The sequence below is a fragment of the Rhinoraja longicauda genome, chromosome 27, assembly GCF_053455715.1.
Source record: "Rhinoraja longicauda isolate Sanriku21f chromosome 27, sRhiLon1.1, whole genome shotgun sequence".
In the NCBI taxonomy this organism is placed as follows: Eukaryota; Metazoa; Chordata; class Chondrichthyes; order Rajiformes; family Arhynchobatidae; genus Rhinoraja; species Rhinoraja longicauda.
Window position 1 is genome coordinate 15,774,674 of NC_135979.1, and position 21,605 is coordinate 15,796,278.

Sequence of the window (21,605 nt, forward strand, 5' to 3'; positions counted from 1 at the left end):
TAGATAAGGGGTAGGACATTTAGAACTGAGATGAGGAAAAACCTTTTCACACAGAGTTGTGAATTTGTGGAATTCAGAAGAGTTGGATAGAGCTCTTGGGGCTAACGGAATCAAGGGGTATGAGATGAAGGCAGGAACGGAGTACTGATTGTGAATGATCAGCCATGATCACATTGAATGGCTCGAAGGGCCGAATGGCCTACTCCTGCACCTATTGTCTATGTATTGAGTATGGAAGTTGGGAGGTCATGTTGCAGTTGTATAAGACGTTGGTGGAATCGCATTTAGAATATTGTGTTCAGTTCTGGGCACCATGTTATAGGAAAGATATTGTCAAGCTTGAAAGGATTCAGAACAGATTTATAAGGATGTTGCCAGGACTAGAGGGTGCAGAGAGAGGTTGAGTAGGCTGAGTCTCTATTCCTTGGAGCACAGGAGGATGAGGGGTGATCTTATAGAGGAGTACAAAATCATAAAAGGAATAGATCGGGTAGATGCACAGAGTCTCTTGCCCAGAGTAGGGGAATCAAGGACCAGAGGACATAGGTTCAAGGTGAAGGGGAAAAGAATTAATAGGAATCCGAGGGGTAATTTTTTCACTCAAAGGGTGGTGGGTGTATGGAACAAGCTGCCAGAGGAGGTAGTTGAGGCTGGGACTAACCCATTGTTTGAGAAACAGTTAGACCGTACATGGATAAGACAGATTTGGAGGGATATGGACCAAGCGCAGGCAGGTGGGTCTAGTGCAGCTGGGACATGTTGGCTGGTGTGGGCAAGTTGTGCTGGAGGGCCTGTTTCCACACTGTATCACTCTCTGACTCTATGGCTAGGATGCTAGCCTTGTAGTTTTAACGGTATTCAATACTCCGTCATTTCTTGATTTTATACGGCGCATTGAACTTCAGTGATGGTGGCAATTTTTGGAAAAAGCTGTGGTTAATTATACATTTGGCACTTCCAGCTAAACGTGCTTACAAACCCTTCAGCCTCACATCTTCTGTCATCAAGAATGAGGATGTTCTTGGAGCCTCCTCCTCCTGATTGTTGTTTAATTGTCCATTACCACTCTCAACTAGATGTGCTGACTACCGGCCACCTGCATAGATCATTCCCAAAGGCAGCACTTTCGTGTGATAACTATCCCTGAACAGCCCCGTATTCTATGGCAAGAACCCATCCTGAGCATTTATTCACAGAATGCTGGAGTAACTCAGCAGGCCAGGCAGCATCTCAGGAGAGAAGGAATGGGTGAAGGAATTCCTTCTCACCTGAGATGCTGCCTGACCTGCTGAGTTACTACAGCATTTTGTGAATAAATACCTTCGATTTGTACCAGCATCTGCAGTTATTTTCTTACCCATCCTGAGCATCTCACTGTGAAGGAAAGTACTGCAGATGCTGGTTTACACTGAAGACACAAAATGCTGGAGTGTCTCAGCGGGTCAGGCAGCAACTCTGGAGAGAAGGAATGGGTGACGTTTCTGGTCGAGACCTTTCGACGGATACATATTTGTGTAAATGTACTGTCAGTGAGGCGCAAAGTGACATCTCTCTCCAACTCTAACAACCCACCCGTCCTCCGGCCGCTTCCCATGCGTTGCCATCCACGTCTTCCGGACACGTGGGCTGTGGCCGTGACGTCCATACCGTGCGCGACGGTGCGCGACGTCACTGCGGCGCGCCGGCAGCCTGTGAATTGCTGTCTCACAACCAGGGCCGGAGCTTCAGTCAGTGAGCGGGACCCGCAATGGAGTACTTAGTTGGCATCCAGGGCAGGGATTTTGTACTGGTGGCGTCCGATAACGTGGCTGCCAGCAGCATCATCGCCATGAAGCACGGTAAGGCGAGAGGGAAAGGGGTGGTCGGCGCGACGCCGCTCTCGGGCCTGAGCCTGCGCCTGAGCCTGGCCCTGGGTCAACCAGTCACCACATCAGACAGCGGGAAATTAAGGCGCAGCAGCAGCAGCGCCAAACCAGATCCATAAAGAACAGACACATCTTCCTGACCCCTTGCTATCAACACCGCACTGGAATGCCACAAATACGCCGGGTTAGAAATAAACACAGTGCTTGAGGAACTCGGGCAGCATCTGTGAAAGGAAAGAATTCCTTCTACAGATTCTGCCTCGCCGGTGGTGGGGTCCCACAGCAGTTTGTTGGTCTGATCAGGATTAAAACCTCTGCAATAATATCTTGTGTGTAATTTCAAGAAAGGCTCAGGAAGTCGACCAGCGTCAGTAAGGCGAGAACATGTACTGCAAAAGAAGGCTTTTTGCACCACATCTGAATTCTGACATTTTGAGCACTTATCTGGTTAACACTTGTTAACCAATCCCCAAATTATCCCATAACTAATATTAACAGAAGCAATTGAACATTGCAATGTGGAAATTTGAAAGTAAAATCTTTCAGCACCCAGCATGTCAAGCTGCATCTGTGGGCCGAGGGAATGGCTGACCTATGTAACATTTGTAGTATTTTCTATTTTTATTTTGCTAAAATAATTATTTGGCCAAGTTTGGGGTACATTGTGCAAATTGTTACGTACTCAGAACAGTGATTGGGCTTTCACGGTTATTAATTAGCTTTGAAGTGTTGCAAAAGTGGAAAGTGCAGTGTATTTCTGCTTTTGTGCAGTTCATGTGCTTCATCTGAGGTAATGGATTTGGAATTTCCATTCTTAAAAAAAAAAAAGATGTTCCATAACTGAGAATATTGTCACAAGTTAGATTCAGTCTGAAGAAGTGTTCCAACCCAAAATGTTGCCTATCTAATCCCTTCACAGATGCTGCCTGACCTGCAGAATTACTCCAGCACTGTGTTTTGATCGAGATTCCAGCATCTGCAGTTCCTTATGTCCAGATTAGCAATTTTTTTGCTACAGGAGGTGTTTTCCTGTACTTGCTGTTTAACAGTCAGATTTTTATATTAACCTGTGTAGAAATTCAGTTGTGTAAAATGATGTGCTGTCAAATTTGAGATCTATGCTATTTGATTACTAATAACTTAATTGCCTACATTATACACCCCAATTAATCATAACCACTGATGGGATTGTGGGGTTGTGACAAGTTGTCACAGTTGTTTTATTTGTAGGTCAATAAGTAACTTGGGTATTTGCACTTTAAATAGAGGATTGAAATGCCGATCACAAAGATGGAGGAGCACCACCTTCTCTACTATTTATAGTAATGTAAAAACAGATTGCAACATTGCCTGCAGGCAATTATTTGAACATAATTTATAAAATATACCTTGCACCTAATTCACATTTAATTAGCAATTGCAGCGTAATGTTAAATCCTTTTTTTAAATTCTTTTGGGCAGGTTTAAAATAAATTGATGAAATTGAGCAATGGATTTGATCCTTTACTCCCCAATGCGTGTGATTACTCTGAAAACAGTATAAAAGATCACATTTAACCACTGTGGATGTTGTCAAAATATTGCTCATAATTTCCAAAATAACTGCAATACTTGCATCATGCTCTGAGGTTCAGCAAAGCATTTTGTAAACAATGGTGGACACCTGGAATATTTTTCTAATAAACTAAAAATAACATTGAAAACATTGCCTTTACGATGGATGCTTAAAAACTCGATTATTTTTATTGCATTTTAAGGAAACATTCATAAGCTGTCATGTAAATAGGAATTTGATGCAATAATCTCTGGAATATTCTCTGGAAAAATATGAAAAGGGCCACTACAGTCCTGAGAGATTCTTAATTATATTGCACCAAAATATTTACATTCCAATTCACTTTTCACAGATCTAGCTAAAGATCCATTTTATTCTCCGGTCTGTTATTTCATGTTGTACTTCTGCTCACAGTATTCTTAAGCAATCTGAAACTGAAAGTGAAAGAATAGCAAGGAAGGTTGAACAATCAGTTTCATAGAGACAAAATGGGGATTAACATTTTATGGAAGCTTTAACTGTTTGCCATTAACAAAATGCTTTATCTTCTAGGTTAAGATTGGAGTTTCTTATTTTTAGACCGTCAAGTATCATTATTCGATTTACCAATGGTTATATTCATTTCAATTAATTAAAGCATTTCAAAGTGTTGTGAAAGCAATTTTTCCATGATCAGGTAATCTTTTCAAAACTAAAAATTAAATGCTCATGGATGCTTTTTCATCTTCTGAATTTGACGCGGGTGTATATTTTGAACAATTTTGAGAGCTATTTAAGTTTTCAAATGTACATGTCAGCATATTCGGTTTTGAGAATTATTTAGGTTTGAGTGAGTCACATTATCCAATCTACATATTGTTGTGTATTGTCAGTTTCTATGACTAGTGCACAAGTAAAACCTTTATGCTCTTCTACTTATTAACATTGGTAAATTTTATTCAATTTATTTCCAGAATCTGATATTGGTGATACTTTGTAATTTCTACCTTTTGTTTCATTTAGATTATGATAAAATGTTTAAACTAAGTGAGAAGATCCTACTGCTATGTGTTGGAGAAGCTGGAGACACTGTCCAATTTGCAGAATACATTCAGAAAAATGTACAACTTTACAAAATGAGAAATGGTGGGTAATTATATGTCATTCTCCTTTTATGTTCAAAACACGATTTAAAATAAGTTTTTATGTTGATAAATTTTATCTATCAGCTTTGCGGAAGCATGACTGAAATGTTTGTCAAGAACATGGATAGGACAGGTTTGGAGGGATATGGACCAAACGTGGGCAGATGAGACTAGTGTAGCTGGGACATGATGGTGGTGTGGGCGAGTTGGGCCAAAGGGCTTGTTTCCACACTGTATCACTCTATGACTCTAACCATTAATTCCACTTGCATTTCACTTGGTCTTGTGCAACAGTGGAATTAGAAGTTTAAAACTATTGTGGGACCATGAGTCTTAAGGCAAACAAAAAGCTGCACAAGAGAGAAATTAAGACAAAGTGCTGGAGTAACTCAGTGGGTCAGGCAGTATCGCTCGAGAATATGAACAGGAAGGGTCCTGATCCCAAACTTCAGAGTCTCAAGAAAGATGTCAACCCAAAACCTCACCTATCCATGTTCTCCAGATATGTTGCCTGACCCGCTGAGTTACGCCAGCACTTTTGTAAACTAGCATCTGCAATTCCTTGTATCTCCTTTACATGAGACAGGCTGATCAATATGTGTGGGAAGGAACTGCATATGCTGGTTTACACTGAAGATGGACACAAAATGCTGGAGTAACTCAGCGTGACAGGCAGCATCTCTGGATAGAAGGAATGGGTGATGTTTCGGGTCAAGACCCTTCTTCAGACTGAAAGTCAGGGGAGAGAGAGGCACAGATATGAAAGGTTAAGGTGTGGAAAAAATGAGCCATCAAAGGGGATGAGATCAAGGAAAATGTAGAATAGATCATTGTTAGCTAGGGGAAGGTGACAACGAAGCATACAAAGATAACATTTAATCAGGACAGTCAGACTGGTCGTAGAACTAAGATGGGGAGGGGTGGAGAGAGAGAGGGAAAGCAAGGATTACTCAAAGTTAGAGAAGTCGATATTCAAAGTCGAAGTAAGGTGCCCAAGCGAAATATGAGGTGCTGTTCCTCCAATTTGCATTGGTCCTCATTCTGACAGTGGAGGAGGCCCAGGGCAGAAAGGTCAGAATGGAAGTGGGAGGGGGAGTTAGTGTTTAACAACCAGGAGATCATGTAGGTTTAGGCAGTATAAGAAAATAACTGCAGATGCTGGTACAAATCGATTTATTCACAAAATGCTGGAGTAACTCAGCAGATCAGGCAGCATCTTGGGAGAGAAGGAATGGGTGAAGTTTCGGGTCGAGACACTTCTTCAGGCAGATTGAGCGAGGTGTTCCGCTGAGTGTGCGCTTGGTCTCGCAGATCAACATGTTCAGCTGCTGAAATGTTCCAGATGAAATAAAATTGTGTTGCAACTTTGCTTTGTTCAATCCACAGTGCTATCATTTATCAGATTATTTATCTGTTGTTGTATATTTCAATTTGAATACCAGGTATGGTAACTTGCATCTTTGCAGTTGAATTGGTGATAGTTATTGGAAAATAGTGATGCACACTGTTTTCAGTGACGGCACTGGGCCTGTACCCGCTGGAGTTTAGAAGAATGACGGGGGACCTCATTGAAACTTATCGAATAGTGAAAGGCTTGGATTGAGTAGATGTGGAGAGGATGTTTCCACTAGTGGGAGAGTCAAGGACTAGAGGTCAGGCTCAGAATTAAAGAACGTTCCTTTAAGAAGGAGATGAGGAAATTTTTCTTTAGTCAGAGGCTGGTGAATTTGTGGAATTCTTTGCCACAGTAGGCTGTGGAGGCCAAGCCAATGGATATTTTTAAGGCTGAAATAGATAGATTCCTGATTAGTATGGGTGTCAAAGGTTATGGGGAGGAGAATGGGATTAGGAGGGGAGATCGATCAGCCATAAGTGAATGGTGGAGTAAATGTGATAGGCCGAATGGCCTAATTCTACTCCTATCCCTTATGACCTTTCAAGAAATGCAACTCCCCCCACCCCAACATACTCCTAATAGAATTTAAGTATTTTTTTCTCTGAACGTAAAATAAATTGGTGTAAAAATGCTGGGGATGCTGTTTTAATTCCACATTAAATTTAAAGATTTGCTCAGAGTTCAGGAATGCTTTGTGTAATAAAACCCCAGTTGTTTATTGCAACACAGTAACTGACAGTTGAAAAATTGAATTTCTGTTTCACACTTGTTCTGTACTAGCTTCTAAACTTTTTGCAAGCATCCAGATTGAAAATGGCACAGATCCAGCCATGTAGTTTGGTTTAATAAGTGAAATATTCAGAAACCAATCAAATTTTCAAATAATTTAATTCTGAAAATTGTTGATTCTCGTAAAGGAATTTGAAATGCGACTGAGTAAATAATGTAATTTTTACAATGCAATCCTCCAGATTAACAGTTCAATTTGTTACATTGCTTTACCTGTTTTTAATGTAGATATAGTTTTCTATAACTTTGGCATGGCCGTGCGTTTTCAGATCAGTTGGTGGCAATTCACGTTGGTGCACCAGAGTGTAACATTGTTAGTTCTTTTATCTTCTGTTCACTACACTGTGAGTCCTTTATCTTAACCAATCAGGTGCAGTCAGGCATAAAGTAGAAACAGGAAATTGGCGATTAACTTTCCTGATTTGCTTCTAGAAATTTTGGAAATGTTGCCTCTTTGAATATTTGTTGAAGACAGAGATAGTTATAAATGGACATAATGGTGATATGCCATAATCATCTTGGTTTAGTATCTCAACTTAATTCTGCAACAGATTACTTTATAATGAAGAGAACAAAGAAACAAAAGTTATTTAAAACATTCGCTCAGAATGAAATATAATCTTTGGAACTGTTTTCCACATAGGAGGGAAGCTAGCCACCTTTTCTACACCTGATAGAAGTTTAGTGTTAATCTGGTCAGCCATTCATCCCATATCTTGGGATTACTGCATTTCAGGAAGGGATTAAATCAACAGTAGTTCACGAATCCTTTAATCCTTGCTACTTTATTTCCCAGGAATGGAGAATATTTGGGGGGGTTTAAACTCCATATAACAGAGCAAATTAACTTAATGATAGGTTAATTCATTAACTGTGGATAATTAATCATTCTTTGCAACTTTAAGGCATTGTTTCAGCTATAGGCTTTAAGAGGCTCCATTCCAAACGGTCAGAGGTGGTCTCGGGGCTTGGTTCTGTAAACTGCTTGAATTTATAGAAGAACGCTGCATTGTACTATCATATTTATTACATTATTGCAGTCATTTATTAAGATTTTGCTTCAGCTGCAATGAAGTATTTTTCTAGTATTTTCGTGCCCGTGTTGACGATCTCCACCTTGATTCTTATCATAGAACAGAATAGTGTAGCAGAGGGACGGACTCTGCACCGACAATGTGCTAAACACGAGGCCAAGTTAAACAGATCTCATCGGCTTGTACATGATCCATATCCCTCTTTTCCTTGCACTTGCATGTGCCTATCTAAAACCCTATTAAATGCCACTTATCCCCCCCCCTCTACTGTTTAAAAAAAAAACTTTTCTCTTCAACCTCTGACATTCCAGAGAAAGCAATCTCTCTATCTTTAATTAGCAGTAAAAGGGCAAGCTGCCCTATTAGTTTTATTCAAATATTCCCTATCAATAGAAAAGTAAATTGCCCTTGAATTGAATCACATTCTATTATGTCATGTCTATTCTGTCACATGCACATTTTGAATGACAGCCTTCATTTATGTCAGAGATTGTGAGCTTTCTGCATCCTTTAGGCCAGGGTCTTTATACTCCACTTAAGACGAAGTTTGTTATTTTGTTGACAGCATTTTTGTATACAAAGGTCTGCCAACATTCTTGTGGAAAAATGGCTTGTTACTTCAATGGCGTACCCATAGGACTGGTAAATCTGTAGACATCTCAATTCATAGTCTTCTCTGCTACTTCCTACAGTTTCTCTTATAACTAGAATCGTTCTGCATGGAAACAGGCCCAACTTGCCCATGCCAACCATGCCCCCTTCTGCCTGTATTTGGCCCATTTTCCTCTCAACTTTTCCTGTCCATGTACCTGTCCAAATGTCTTTTAAATGTAGCTCAGCATATTTCTTTGACCATTTTGGTGAAATAATGGCTTTTCATTTCGTTCTATCCTATTGGACAGATGAATCACTATAATTTCTTATATATTTTATGAAAAATTAAGATTACTAGCAAATCTTTATTTTAAAATCAGTTTAATTGGCTTTCCTCACTAAACATGTGTAAGACTGTGTATATATTCCACAATTGTACTGTTGTAAAGATTTGATTTCCTCTTTCATGAACTATGATTTAACCCACACGGTAGTATGAGAACAATAATTTTACCCAGTTGTTTTCATGAATGGTGCATGCTTGCAAAGCACACTCAAAGCGCACCTAAAAATACTATGTAGTATATCTACAGTATAAACTGTTATCTCAGTTGTGGGAAAGTATATTGTATGTAATAGAAGTGCTGTTTTACCATGTTGCCACATGTATTCTGTTTGTTGCCTAACTAAAACCAGACCAAATAGGTTTGCTCTTCCCACAGGTTTAGTTCCAGAACTGTTCCAGTTCTCCATGATATAATATTCTTTTGGTAGAATTTTAGGAAAAGGATTGTTGGCCAGGATACTGCTTCTATCATAATTGAATTGTTCCACCAGATCTCTCATTTCCACTTGAAATGACAAATTTAGCGTCTGATGTAACTTTACACTTCCTTGTTCCATGCACCCACCGCTCACTGTGGAAAAGTTGGCCCTTGCATCCTCTTTAAATTCTACCCCTCTCACGTTAAATGGTCTCTAGTTTTATATTTCCCTACCCTGGGAGGGAAAAAGGACTGACCATTCACATTTATTAATGCCCCTCGTGATTTTCTAAACCTGTACGGACATGCCTCAGAATGCTACAGGAAAAAAAGCCTCTGTCCATCCAGTCTTTCCTAATAGCACATGCTCTTCAGTCTCAGTAGCATCCTTGTGCATCTTTTTTCCACTGTTTCTAACTATTCCAAATGTGGTCACACTGATTAGAACAGTTATATCATAACATCCCAACTGTTGTACTCTATTCCCTGTCCAATGCATGCCAGACGTGTGTCTTCACCACCCTGTTCTATCTGTATCACTACTCTGGGAGAACTTTGTATCAGAAATGTTCTCTCCACATGTGTCCTGTCAGGAACCCTATGGATCTTTTATATTTCCACCAAGTTCCCTCGCATTCTTCTCAATTTCAGGAGATATAAGACTATCCTTGAGGCAACCTGTCCATTCTGGATATCATTTCAATAAACCTCCAATGTATTTGGATCCTTGCTGAAAAAACGAGTCAAACTTTGTGTATTGCTGCTGCTGGCGTAACAAGCTCACCACAGGAGCCCGTGCAGCGGAGAACAGACGCACTGCAGAGGCCCAGAGGAAACGCACCGCACGCAAGGCCCGGGCTACCTCTACTTCCACTGCAGCACCCATCCACTTGTGTCCTACGTGTGGGCGTGCCTTCCGGGCCCGGATTGGCCTCACCAGTCACCTCCGGACCCACAGTCACCAATCCTCCAACTGAAAGTGAAGCCATGGTCATCTTCAAACCCGAAGGACGAACAACACATCAGTCTCACCAATACCCTAAACAAATGACAAATGAGTGCCCTCATTTTATATTCAGTTACTCTCGTAACATAAACATTGTTAGCTTTCCTAATGAATTGCTGCACTTGCATACTACCATCTTACGAATCAGGCACAGGGACAATGGATCCCTCTGCATTTCAGCATTCTGTCAAAAGATAATGTGCAGTTTTTTAAAAGTTTTTTTGCCAAAATGGACAAATTTACATTTTCATGCTCCATTTGCCAGATCACTCAAACTCTTTATTGCCCTTTTTAGCTTTCTTGTGTCATCTTTCTAACTTTGCTAGAACCTGGGTCTCTGGTGCTGAGAGGCAGCAGCTTTACCAGCTGCTGCACTGTGCCACCCTAACCATAATGCTTTCATCCAAGTTATTTTTATTTATATATATATATATATATATATATATATAGTAAAAAATAAAGGACCCAGCATTGACTCCTGTAACATTTATAGCATCTTTGCAACCAGAAAATTACCCATTAATACCTATTGTTTCTTGTTAGCTAGCCAGTCTTCTATACATCCCAATATATATTCGCTAACACCATGACTTTTATTTTCTACAGTAACCTTTGCAGCACCTTATCAAATACCTTGGGGAAATCTCAGTGTAACTCATCCATTGAGTTCCATATCCTCAGCAGTTCAAAGACTTGAGTAAATCCTGCTTTATTATCTAATAGCTCCTAACCATTTTCCAATGACATGTTAAGCTTGTTGGCCTTTTTGAATAAAGAAATTGCTTTATTTTCTAATCAAATGGGACCTTCGCCATGTCTGGAGAATTTTGGAAATTGACAACCAAGTTTCAACTATTTTACTAGCCATGTTTGAAAGTTCTGTCATGGTGTTCAAAAAAGAAAAGAGTGCAGTTTTGTTCAGAATTTAATATCAATTCAGGGATAAAATTGGAGATCATTAATTCTTTTTTCAATTTTGCAGGTTATGAATTGTCTCCCACAGCCGCTGCTAACTTCACTCGCAAAAACCTCGCAGAGTACCTCCGAAGCCGGGTAGGTGAACTGAATAAATTAGAGACTTTATTAAGAGTCTAAATGTTATATTTATAGAAGGAAGGCAAGTATATAATTTTTAAAATGGAATTTATAAAATATAGAGTTACACTACTTAATTGGACCATTAAATGTTTTTGGAGTTGACCAGAAATTTGCTGTTCCTGACGTCTTGTTTCACAGTCTTTAAATTGAATAAAATGATACATTGAAGAAATTTGGATTGTGTTGAACATGAAAGAACTTTGCATTATGTTTCCATTCCTATAGTTAATTAACCCTTTGAATAATTTCCATTTCATCATAAATTGTGAACCTATGGGAGCAGCATTATTTACCCACGATTTCATAGCATAACGAGGATTCTCAAGTTTATGGCATCACTGCAAATTTAGCTCAAATGTTGCTAGTACTCCTGTTTCCCCAGAGAGTAATCTATCTAATATGGTAAATCACGTATCGGGAAAGTGAGTGAATATGGGTTTGCAAGATGTCCTACACAAGCATATATTGTTGTAGAATTTGTCTAAGATTACATTAATCGTCTTAAGTAACATGAATCAATCTAGAAAGGGCATCAGATTTCATCACTAAACTTTTTTTGTCAGTTGGGGGTGATTTAAAAAAACTGAAGATATGAATTTTGATATTCTATTTTGCCCTTTCAATAAAAGATATGTTGCTTAACAATCTATTTACACCTGCCATTATGGAATGTCACTGCACATCATTTTTTGCAATGTTAGTTTTCCATTGCCAGCTTACCAGTAAAACTTAAAAAATACGTTGTACGTGTAGCCTTTTAGCTGTTAATGATGTGTTTGTGAACATTTACTGCAATCTGTTGTCATTCATGACTCCTTAAATTGTCCTTTTGTTGGCTAAGATAAAACAGATTAATCTTGACTTCATTCTCGAGAATTTTTTTTATCTTCCATGTGTAATCTTGCCTTTTCATCCCAGGGGATTCAGTCCTCTGAAGAGCTAAATTAAACGGTGGTACAAATCATGACGTTTTCTAAGACATAAAGCAACAATGTGCCATACTACCCATTTTGCAATGTCATGCCAATATTTTCAGGTTCTTTTGTGTAGGTTTTCATTGGGTGTTTTCAGTTCCAAGTGTGTTCAAGATGGTCTATTTACTTGAATGTAAATGTTACTGTAAAACAGCTGTTGGTTAGGTTAATGAAAATATAAGGAAAACACCTACTTTACCTTGTGCTAAAAGTAGACTTGTAAATTTAATGATATTTCCATTAACCCTTTTGGGAAATACTGTTTGCAAAGTGTATTGTTATTATAGACGTGCTCTGGCTTTAATGCCTGAGCAAGTATTTTAGCAGAAGACATCCTTCTCTTCCCCCCACCACCCCACTCCCACCTTTCAAGGAAAACACATCTGTCTGTGCCAGTGATCCCCCTGCTGTGCAGTCCATCTGGAACAGACATACTGTTGGGCAAGTCCAGGCATGGGCAGGCTGTGGGGATCAAACACTAGGGACTTTAGCTGCACCTCACGACCTCCACTAACCAAAATCTTGTTAATTACCTTATTACAGAATTTATTTTAATCACTTGTAACAAGTCACAATTGCAATGCTCTGGCAAGGGAGCTCAAACCATTCACAGCATTTACCTGTGCCATATGTTGTTAATCACATGATCAGTGACAGACATCTAATCAGCTCGTCTCATCAGCCCCCCATTGCACTTTGCACAGAAGGGTGGGCAAAACATCCCAATTAAATTATCCATAATTGATGATGTTGTATTGGCACTGAACCTTGCCCTCCCTTGACACCTAACGTTTTTAGTTAGCCAGCTGTTTAATTTTCCCCGGTGGATTGGAATTGTGATCTCAATGGAAGAATGTGTTTAGAATGAGCTAAGGGATGGAACAACATTTATCTCCCAGCTCTGAGGTTGTAGCCTATCCTCAATTCTAGACGGCACAGCCAGCTGCAATTATTAATTTGACTCCACCCCCGTGAGTGATAAAATTCAAGATGCTGAGTATGTTTGACTGGGTGTTAGCCTTGTGAGTCTCAAATTTGTCAAGTGTGATTGGAGATTATAATATTTATCATGGCAAAAGTTAATGTCAGACCTTTGATAATTAGTGCACAGGTAATTTGTGTGAAACCTATTTTCAGATTGCTAGATGAAGTGATTGTGTGCTGGATAAAGATGGTTGGCAGATATGATTCAAATGTTCCATTCCTTATTAAGAGTTGACATTCAAATATTTCACTATTTTCAGAATGACACTCTTGCATGGTTAAATGCACATTGAATTCTGAAGAGTAACATGGTGACATCACACTGAACAAGTCTCAGCCCATTCAAATTATGTTGACATGTGTCAGTGAGACATGTGCCAGTCTTCCATCTGATAGACTTGGTGTAGATCATGTCAATGTTAGTTTTGTTATATTTAACAGTAACATGTGTGAGTGGGCGGATGCATGGCAGATGCAGTTTAATGTGGATAAGTGTGAGGTTATCCACTTTGGTGGTAAGAATAGGAACGCAGAGTATTATCTGAATGGTGTCAAGATAGGAAAAGGGGACGTACAACGAGATCTGGGTGTCCTAGTGCATCAGTCACTGAAAGGAAGCATGCAGGTACAGCAGGCTGTGAAGAAAGCCGATGGAATGTTGGCCTTCATAACAAGAGGAGTTGAGTATAGGAGCAAAGAGGCCCTTCTGCAGTTGTACAGGCCCTAGTGAGACCGCACCTGGAGTACTGTGTGCAGTTTTGGTCTCCAAATTTGAGGAAGGATGTTCTTGCTATTGAGGGCGTGCAGCGTAGGTTTACTAGGTTAATTCCCAGAATGGCGGGACTTTCATATGTTGAAAGACTGGAGTGACTAGGCTTGTATACACTGGAATTTAGAAGGATGAGAGGAGATCTTATCGAAAGGTATAAGATTATTAAGGGGTTGGACACGTTAGAGGCAGGAAACATGTTCCCAATGTTGGGGGAGTCCAGAACAAGGGGCCACAGTTTAAGAATAAGGGGTAGGTCATTTAGAACTGAGATGAGGAAAAACTTTTTCTGTCAGAGTTGTGAATCTGTGGAATTCTTTGCCTCAGAAGGCAGTGGAGGCCAATTCTCTGAATGTATTCAAGAGAGAGCTAGGTAGAGCTCTTAAGGATAGCGGAGTCAGGGGGTATGGGGAGAAGGCAGGAACGGGGTACTGATTGAGAATGATCAGCCATGATCACATTGAATGGCGGTGCTGGCTCGAAGGGCCGAATGGCCTACTTCTGCACCTATTGTCTATTGTCTATAGAACATGCACATCCTAGTGCAGAACCTAGCCAGAACATAATGTTTCTTTTCAAGGAATCGGGATGACGTTTTCTTAATAATTTAGGTAGCATTCAAGTAATATTTATGGTAATGCGTGAAATATATATTGAATAGTCAAGTTTTAGTTTAAGGTGGCATGGTGGCGCAGCCTTACAGCACCAGAGACCCTGGTTTGATCCTGACTGTGGGTACTGTCTGTGGTTTGGGTGGGAAGGAACTTGTTGACCAGGGAGTTGTGGAGGAAATGGTCTCTGCAGAAAGGGGTGGAGATGGAAAGATGTGGCTAGTAGTGGGATCCCATTGGAGGTGGCGAAAATGTCGGAGGATTATGTGCTGTATGCGACAGCTGATGGGGTGGAAGGTGAGAACAAGGGGGACTCTGTCCTTGTTACGAATGGGGGGAGGGGTGAGCAAGAGCAGAGCTGTGGGATATCAAGGAGACCTTCATGAGAGCCTCATCTATAATGGAAGAGAGGAACCCCCATTCCCTAAAAAATGAGGATATCTCCGATAGCCTGGCATGGAACACCTCATTTTAGGCGCAGATGCGGCGTAGAAGGAGGAATTGGGAGTAGGGGATAGAATCTTTGGGATGGGAAGAAGTGTGGTCTAGAATAGTTATGGGTGTCAATGGGTTTATAATAGATGTCAGTTGATAGTCTGTCTCATATGATGGAGATCTAGAAACGGTAGGGAGATGTCGGAGACGGTCCAAGTGAATTTGAGTGCAGGATAGGAATTAGTCGTGAAGTTTATGGTCAATGAGTTCTGCATGGATGCAGTCATCAGTGTAGTGGAGGTAGAGTTTGAGGATAGGGCCACCCAAACCTCCCCCTCCCCAGGTAATTTTGATTTAATCCAGCATCTGCAGTTCTTTCCTACACATTTATTGTATAAGATAGTTATTTCTCAAGTTAGTTGGTAACATTTAAAAGTACAGTTGTTAATCTCTGGATTGCTAAATACAAATAAAAGTATAAACAGGGTGTGTCTAGAAACCAATCTTGTGTCATTGGCACCATCTTACTGTGTTCATCATTCATTTAATTTTATGTAATATTAATTGTATTTCAGGATATAACTAAAACTGTAATGAAGTTTTACAGTTCATTGAAAGCTAGGAGACTGTAATCTGGCCACCAGTAGGTGTTTTTAATGAAAATACTTAAAGTAGCTTATTACTAAATCTATATACTAAAACTCTTGTTTGTTTGTTCCTGAACTGCACCCAAAGGGTACATGATAGCGCGACAATTTTAGGCCCACCTTACTCACCGTCGTCCCTTTGGTGCTAATGGAAGACGTTTCATTGAAATCAGTGTTATATTTTTAAAAGTTATTCACATTTTAACGTTTACATCTATCTCCTAGGGAGGGAGGGAGTGCAAGGGGGATGGAGTGGAGTGGGGTGGGGGAGTGGGGTGGGGGAGTGGGGTGGGGGAGTGGGGTGGGGGAGGAGGGGGTTGGGGTGGAGGGGGTTGGGGTGGAGGGGGTTGGGGTGGAGGGAAGTGGAGGAGGGAAGTGGAGGAGAGGGTGTTGCACCAATGCAGGAGAGGTTTGGGCCCAACGGGTCCACTTGGTCTAGTATTAATTAAAATTTGTCTCCCATTTATAATGCTACGGAAAATTCTTGGCTACAATTCAATTACGTCAAACTTTTCCAGCATAAAGTGATTTAATATCTAACACCACTCGGAGTAAAATGTAAAACTTTAGCTTTTAGGACATTTCCCCCTGAAAATCCTATGGTCATTTCCTGGGATGATGCATTGTTAATGATATGATTCATGTTGTAGTCACGCAAAGCTAACATTATTCTCTGTTCCATACTTCCCTTGTAGATTGTAGGGGAGATTAAATTAAGTTTCCCAGAAGTGACCATCATGGGCATTCTTGAGACAATGGGATTTTAATGTCACATCCCTATATTTGGCGCTCCACAAGATACTCCCATATTTTGATAATCCTTCCCTCCACATGTCATCAATATACAAGATTCAAGCTTTGAGCCTTCAAACTTCCTGAGTCCCAGGCATTTATATTTAATTGCATACTGTATCTCTACACCTAGGATCTAGTGCTTTCCCCGCCCCTCCATTGAGGCACTAACATATCTTCAAGGTATGAAGAAATGGATTCACCATCAGCTATAATGTGAACATTTTTTTTAAAAAAGGACTTGCCTCAATTATTTCCTAAGTACTATATGATATTCACGTTCATCTCTGTCCATATGTCCTTTTTTTTAGGGCCTATGAACCTTTTAATAAAAATATTCATTCCTGTTAATATGGTATTTTTTTATTTCCAGCACTTTCCGCTGGTGCTAGTTGACCCTAAATATGCTTAAAATTTGAGGGATTCATTCAGAAGTTGGTTTGGTTTTTAATACAAACCTCGTCCTATTACATCTGAGGCTCATTGCATATTCACTTGATGGAATAATAATGTCACATTAGTGCCTCTTTTATGGGATGATTTTCAGACTGATTCTGATATTGAGCTAAATCTCATTGCTGAATGGCCCATAAGTCGAGCAGATAATCTGCAGTTTTAAAGCAAAACTTTAAGCAATGGAATTTGTACAGTAGACTAAAATTCTTCTTGCCGTTGAAACAACTGATTTTTGGTTGGTTTATTGTCATTTATACAACAGTGAAAGCTTGTGTGCTGTCCAGTGAAGCCATATGAATACAATCAAATGTATGAAGTACAACTTGGCAATTCATTAAGGAATTAAGAGAGATATGGGTTCCAAGACCACATGCATTTCACACTTAATCTCTTACTTCAACCTTAAATCCCCCTGATCAAATGCACACATGCAACAGGTAGTGCAAAGTAATAAATACGAGAGTGCAGAATATTGTGCTGGAGTATTATAGTTGCAGAGAATGTGCAGATAAATAATAAGTGCAAGGGCTGCAATGAGGGAATTTGGGAGATCGGGTCTGCACCCGTGGCTCATTTGACTGATAACAGTGGGAAGGAATTCCTGAATCTGCAGGTGCTTTCCAGCTTTGTATCATCAGCCCAATGAGATGAAGAAGAGGGAATGATCAGGGTCTTTGTTTATGGTGCCTGCTAAAGTGTAAATGGCGTCATGGATGGAGGAGGCTGGTTTGTGTGATGGACTGGGCTAAATCCATTTCTGCAATTTCTTTTGGTCTTGGACATTGCTGTTGCCAAACCAAGGTGATTTTTTGCAAAACCTCAAGTATATTATAAGATTAAAGGTAGAGTTTAATGTTAAACTTCAATTCTGTAACTTAAAAATCAGTACATAAAATTGCTTTAATGTTTGTCCAACCTCTGCCATTGGATCGTAATTAACGTGTTTTGGCTTATTCGTTTATAGCTGCAAACGTAGTCTTTTACCTTTGCTCTGAAAGAAAATACAGTAAATGTTCATTTATTAAGTCATTTTATGGTTGGAGAATTGTGCTCAAATTAATGATTTTGCCTTGCGCAGTGACTAATAAGTATAAAGTGTCATGATTACAAAGTGCCTGTAATCCATAGCACATAGGAAATCATTAAATATAGCCATTTTAATTAAAAGCTGGTGCAAGAATGTGTAATGGGAGGAACTGACACGCTACACTAAATGGTGTCAGTTAATGCTGCTTTGATGTTTGCACAGGAGTTGTAAAGATAGTGAATACAATAATAAAACAGGTCAGACAATTCATAACGTGGGAAATTGTGCACCCTGATCCACGTACACCATGTGGGTCCAAAGAATTGGAGGCCTTGTTCCCAACGTGGTTCTGAAAAATAGTAGTCTGCAATAAGCATTGACGCCTTTATAGTCACCAGTTTACCGAACCCAAATCACTCTGGCCTTTAAGTGGTTTACTCTTAAGGGCCCTTTTTACTGTCTCCAATAACTGGAGATATATATTTTTTTAAGTTGAAGTGAGTTAATTAAAATGATCTACAATTAAAACACACTTGACTGATGTAAGTTAATTAAAAACATTAAACCTAATTAAAATGGGGGGAAAAAATCCACTTAACTTTTCTATTTACATCAGGGACCCCATTCTTATGAACGGTGTTGCACGAGACACGCTGGCCTTGGCTGGCATAAAGCCAGGGATACAGATGAGAAGCACATCTGGCCACTTCGCTCAGCAAATTTGTATTCTGCCTTTGGATTCAGGGCTGTATCAAGCCACAAAACGGGAAGTGGAATATGCCAGCAGCTGACCTCCAGCATATTCCATAATTTAACATGGGAGCACGCAGGTGGAGAAGTCAGGTGTATGCTGACCTGCACATGCTGTTAACTGGCATTTCTCTACACAACAATCAACTGAAGACCTTGATCCAGGCCAATGTGGTTAAAACATCTATGCCCCAGTTCCCTTTTTGTGATGTATTCTCAGTAGCAATGGTGCGCATAATTAAAATACTGCCCTTGCTATTTTTTTTAAAGCTCTCCCAGATTAATTCAACAAATCTATTTTAAGTCATCTCCTGTTTGTTGCAATAAACCCGAGTTCCACGACCAATCTGGTGTTCTTTTTTAACAATCCAGGCCAGTGCTGCTTTGCACTTTTACTTTTTGGGAGTTTAGTGCAATTCCAGAGGGAAATGAACTTGCGGAAATAGTGACTTTTTACTTCATTCAAATCTGTAAGGAAAAAAAACAATGCCTAATTCCACAGCAATTTATTTGAACTAAAGGGGCATGCTCTACATTCCCTTTCTTAATGCCTGGACACTAATAATAAAGGTAGCTGGACGTATGAGATTGTGGCTTTAACATACAATCCAGAACCTTTTGTTGCCTTTTCTCTTGCTTGATGAGGATACAACATTGATGGGTGAAGTAAAAATATTTTGTTCCAAAACTCTTGACAGTTTTTTGCCTGTGCGTCTTTGTTTACTAGTTGCAAATATTAATTATTTCCTTCTGACCTTATTTTGTCACAATGTGAACAGACTCGGAAGAAAGACAGCAATGGAATTGAATTTTGGAAACACAACAATTCATCAATGCTATTGGTAGCACATTTAGTTCTACTGGTTAAGAACTAATTTTTAGGCATAAATCTACAGGTCATTTCCATTCACGTTACCTGTGTGCAGGTTCATTAATTTTTATGCTAACAGTGAAGAATGGAATCAACCTAGGATTAATATTATATTGTAACAATTCCATGGCTAGTAATTTGCACTGAGATTACTGTGGCTTCTAGTTGCTTGACACTGAACTTGTTCTTGTATAGAGTGGACACCATGGCACAAAGTTCTTCGAACGTCTAAGACACTAAGCTAAGCTTTGCATCGTGCAAGGCCTTTCCTATCTTGAAAAGCAAACCCTTGCACGGAATTGCTTTGATGGCTAGTTAAAACATCTCCCCAGGCTTATTAACTGTCAGATTAATGAATATGAATGCCTTTGGCATTCACAAACCAATTAAAAAAATAAGCATTTTATTACATTCCTTCAAATGTAATAATAAACAAATAATAATTAAAGCATTTTGATACTTAAACATACTTAAAGATAACTGAATACTCAATTAAAGGGAAGTAAACTAACTTTATACTTGCCCTTCTCCCTTGTGGCTTCTCTTCTCTATTCAAATGAATAAACTTGCTTTTCTTGTAACTGATGTAACCTGACCCATTTAAGTACTGTACTAGGAAATCTGTGGAAATTCACACTCCACTCCTGGACTCCAGGAGTGGCAGTGTTTGAAAGCAATCTGGAAATGGTCTGTGAAGTTCAGGATTTGCACAAGTGTCACTGTAACAGGTAAATGCCAGCAGTTCCACACAGAAGACTTGGTCAATATAATTTGTAAGCCATGCAATTGTAGCTTTCTAATGCGGAAGCCTATTCTAGTGACACTTTAATGTCTCGTTTTCTCTCAAACAAATACAGGAAACCTTGTTATTTTACTGTCTTTCAAATTAGACGTAATGGAGGAATTAATATGATCTTGAATGCAAAAGTGATATATTTATTTAATAAAAGCCCAGCATATATGCCTCAATTCGCATTGAAAAGAAAATGCACCTGTTGCTTGCTTCTTATTAATCTGGGCTGTGGGATTCTGTCTGCATATATAGGTTCATGTTAGCAACCTGGTCCATCCTGTTCAACTAAATTGTAAAATAGACTTGCTAGTCTGAAGAAAGGTCTCAACCTGAAACATCACCTATTCCTTTTCTCCAGAAATGCTGCCTGACCCGCTGAGTTACTCTAACATATTGTGTCTTTCTTCAGATATAGCATGGGTTGATATTGACTGTTTCCAAGGGGTGTCTGGAGTTGAGCCATCTTTTCTCTCAACCAAAATAATTTTGATGGTGTAGACTTTGCAGAAAAATTGTACGATATATGAATCTATATTCAGTATAATGAGGTGGTTTCAGTGTGGATGTATCTTGTGGTACAGCACTGAGCCCCATATATATTCCCTCATTAGGAGTGGGGGAGTCTGACACAACTCAAAAGAGAATTAGGTTATCATCTAAGTATTAATCCCTGAGCCATTTAAAACAAAACTGAGATGCAGAACATTTTTGTGCCTTTCAAACTTTCAACATGTATAATTTTTATTTCAACAAGATAAGGACAGAGGCGAAGGGGCTTATTTAACTTGGTTTTATCTTGAGGATGCATCGCTATTCTAGACAAATGGGGTAATTTTTTGCAACATTGAATTGGTTTGCTGTGATTGGTCAAAGTCAGTCGGTGAAACTTCCTTCATCAGTATTTTGTTCTTCCTCAAATTGTGCCGGCTGTTGGTGCAAGCTTCTAAAGATTTAATTATTGCTGCTGGGCGTTGGAAGTGGTCCAATATGAGATTAACGCTCCTGCTCCACCGCTCGGTGGGATACTTCCTTGCTCTCTGCCTGAACTGTTAGGTTGTTTCACCAGATGTCGCAGAGAAAAACCATCAATAGTATGCTTATCTTATTTGTTGCTTAATTTTTTTTATTGAACTTTGTTAGCTTAATTGCCCTGCTTTAGTTATATTGCACAGTTCACTTTCAATGATTTTAATCAAATAAATCTTTTAAAGTAGTGAATACCTTCACTGACTACTCGAGCGTTTATATTAAAGCTGTCTTTAGCTGATTGT

General features: G+C 39.5%; 1 protein-coding gene across 1 annotated transcript in view; it reads left to right on the forward strand.

Annotated features, from left to right (window-relative positions):
• Nucleotides 1-1,649: 1,649 nt before the first annotated feature.
• Nucleotides 1,650-21,605, forward strand: part of psmb2 (proteasome 20S subunit beta 2) — a 29,656-nt gene continuing 9,700 nt past the window's right edge. Inside the window, exons 1-3 of the mRNA XM_078422877.1 lie at nucleotides 1,650-1,838; nucleotides 4,423-4,545; nucleotides 11,110-11,180. Coding sequence (XP_078279003.1) covers nucleotides 1,748-1,838; nucleotides 4,423-4,545; nucleotides 11,110-11,180 — 285 coding nt within the window. The 5' untranslated portion in view covers nucleotides 1,650-1,747. The remainder of the gene's footprint in view (nucleotides 1,839-4,422; nucleotides 4,546-11,109; nucleotides 11,181-21,605) is intronic.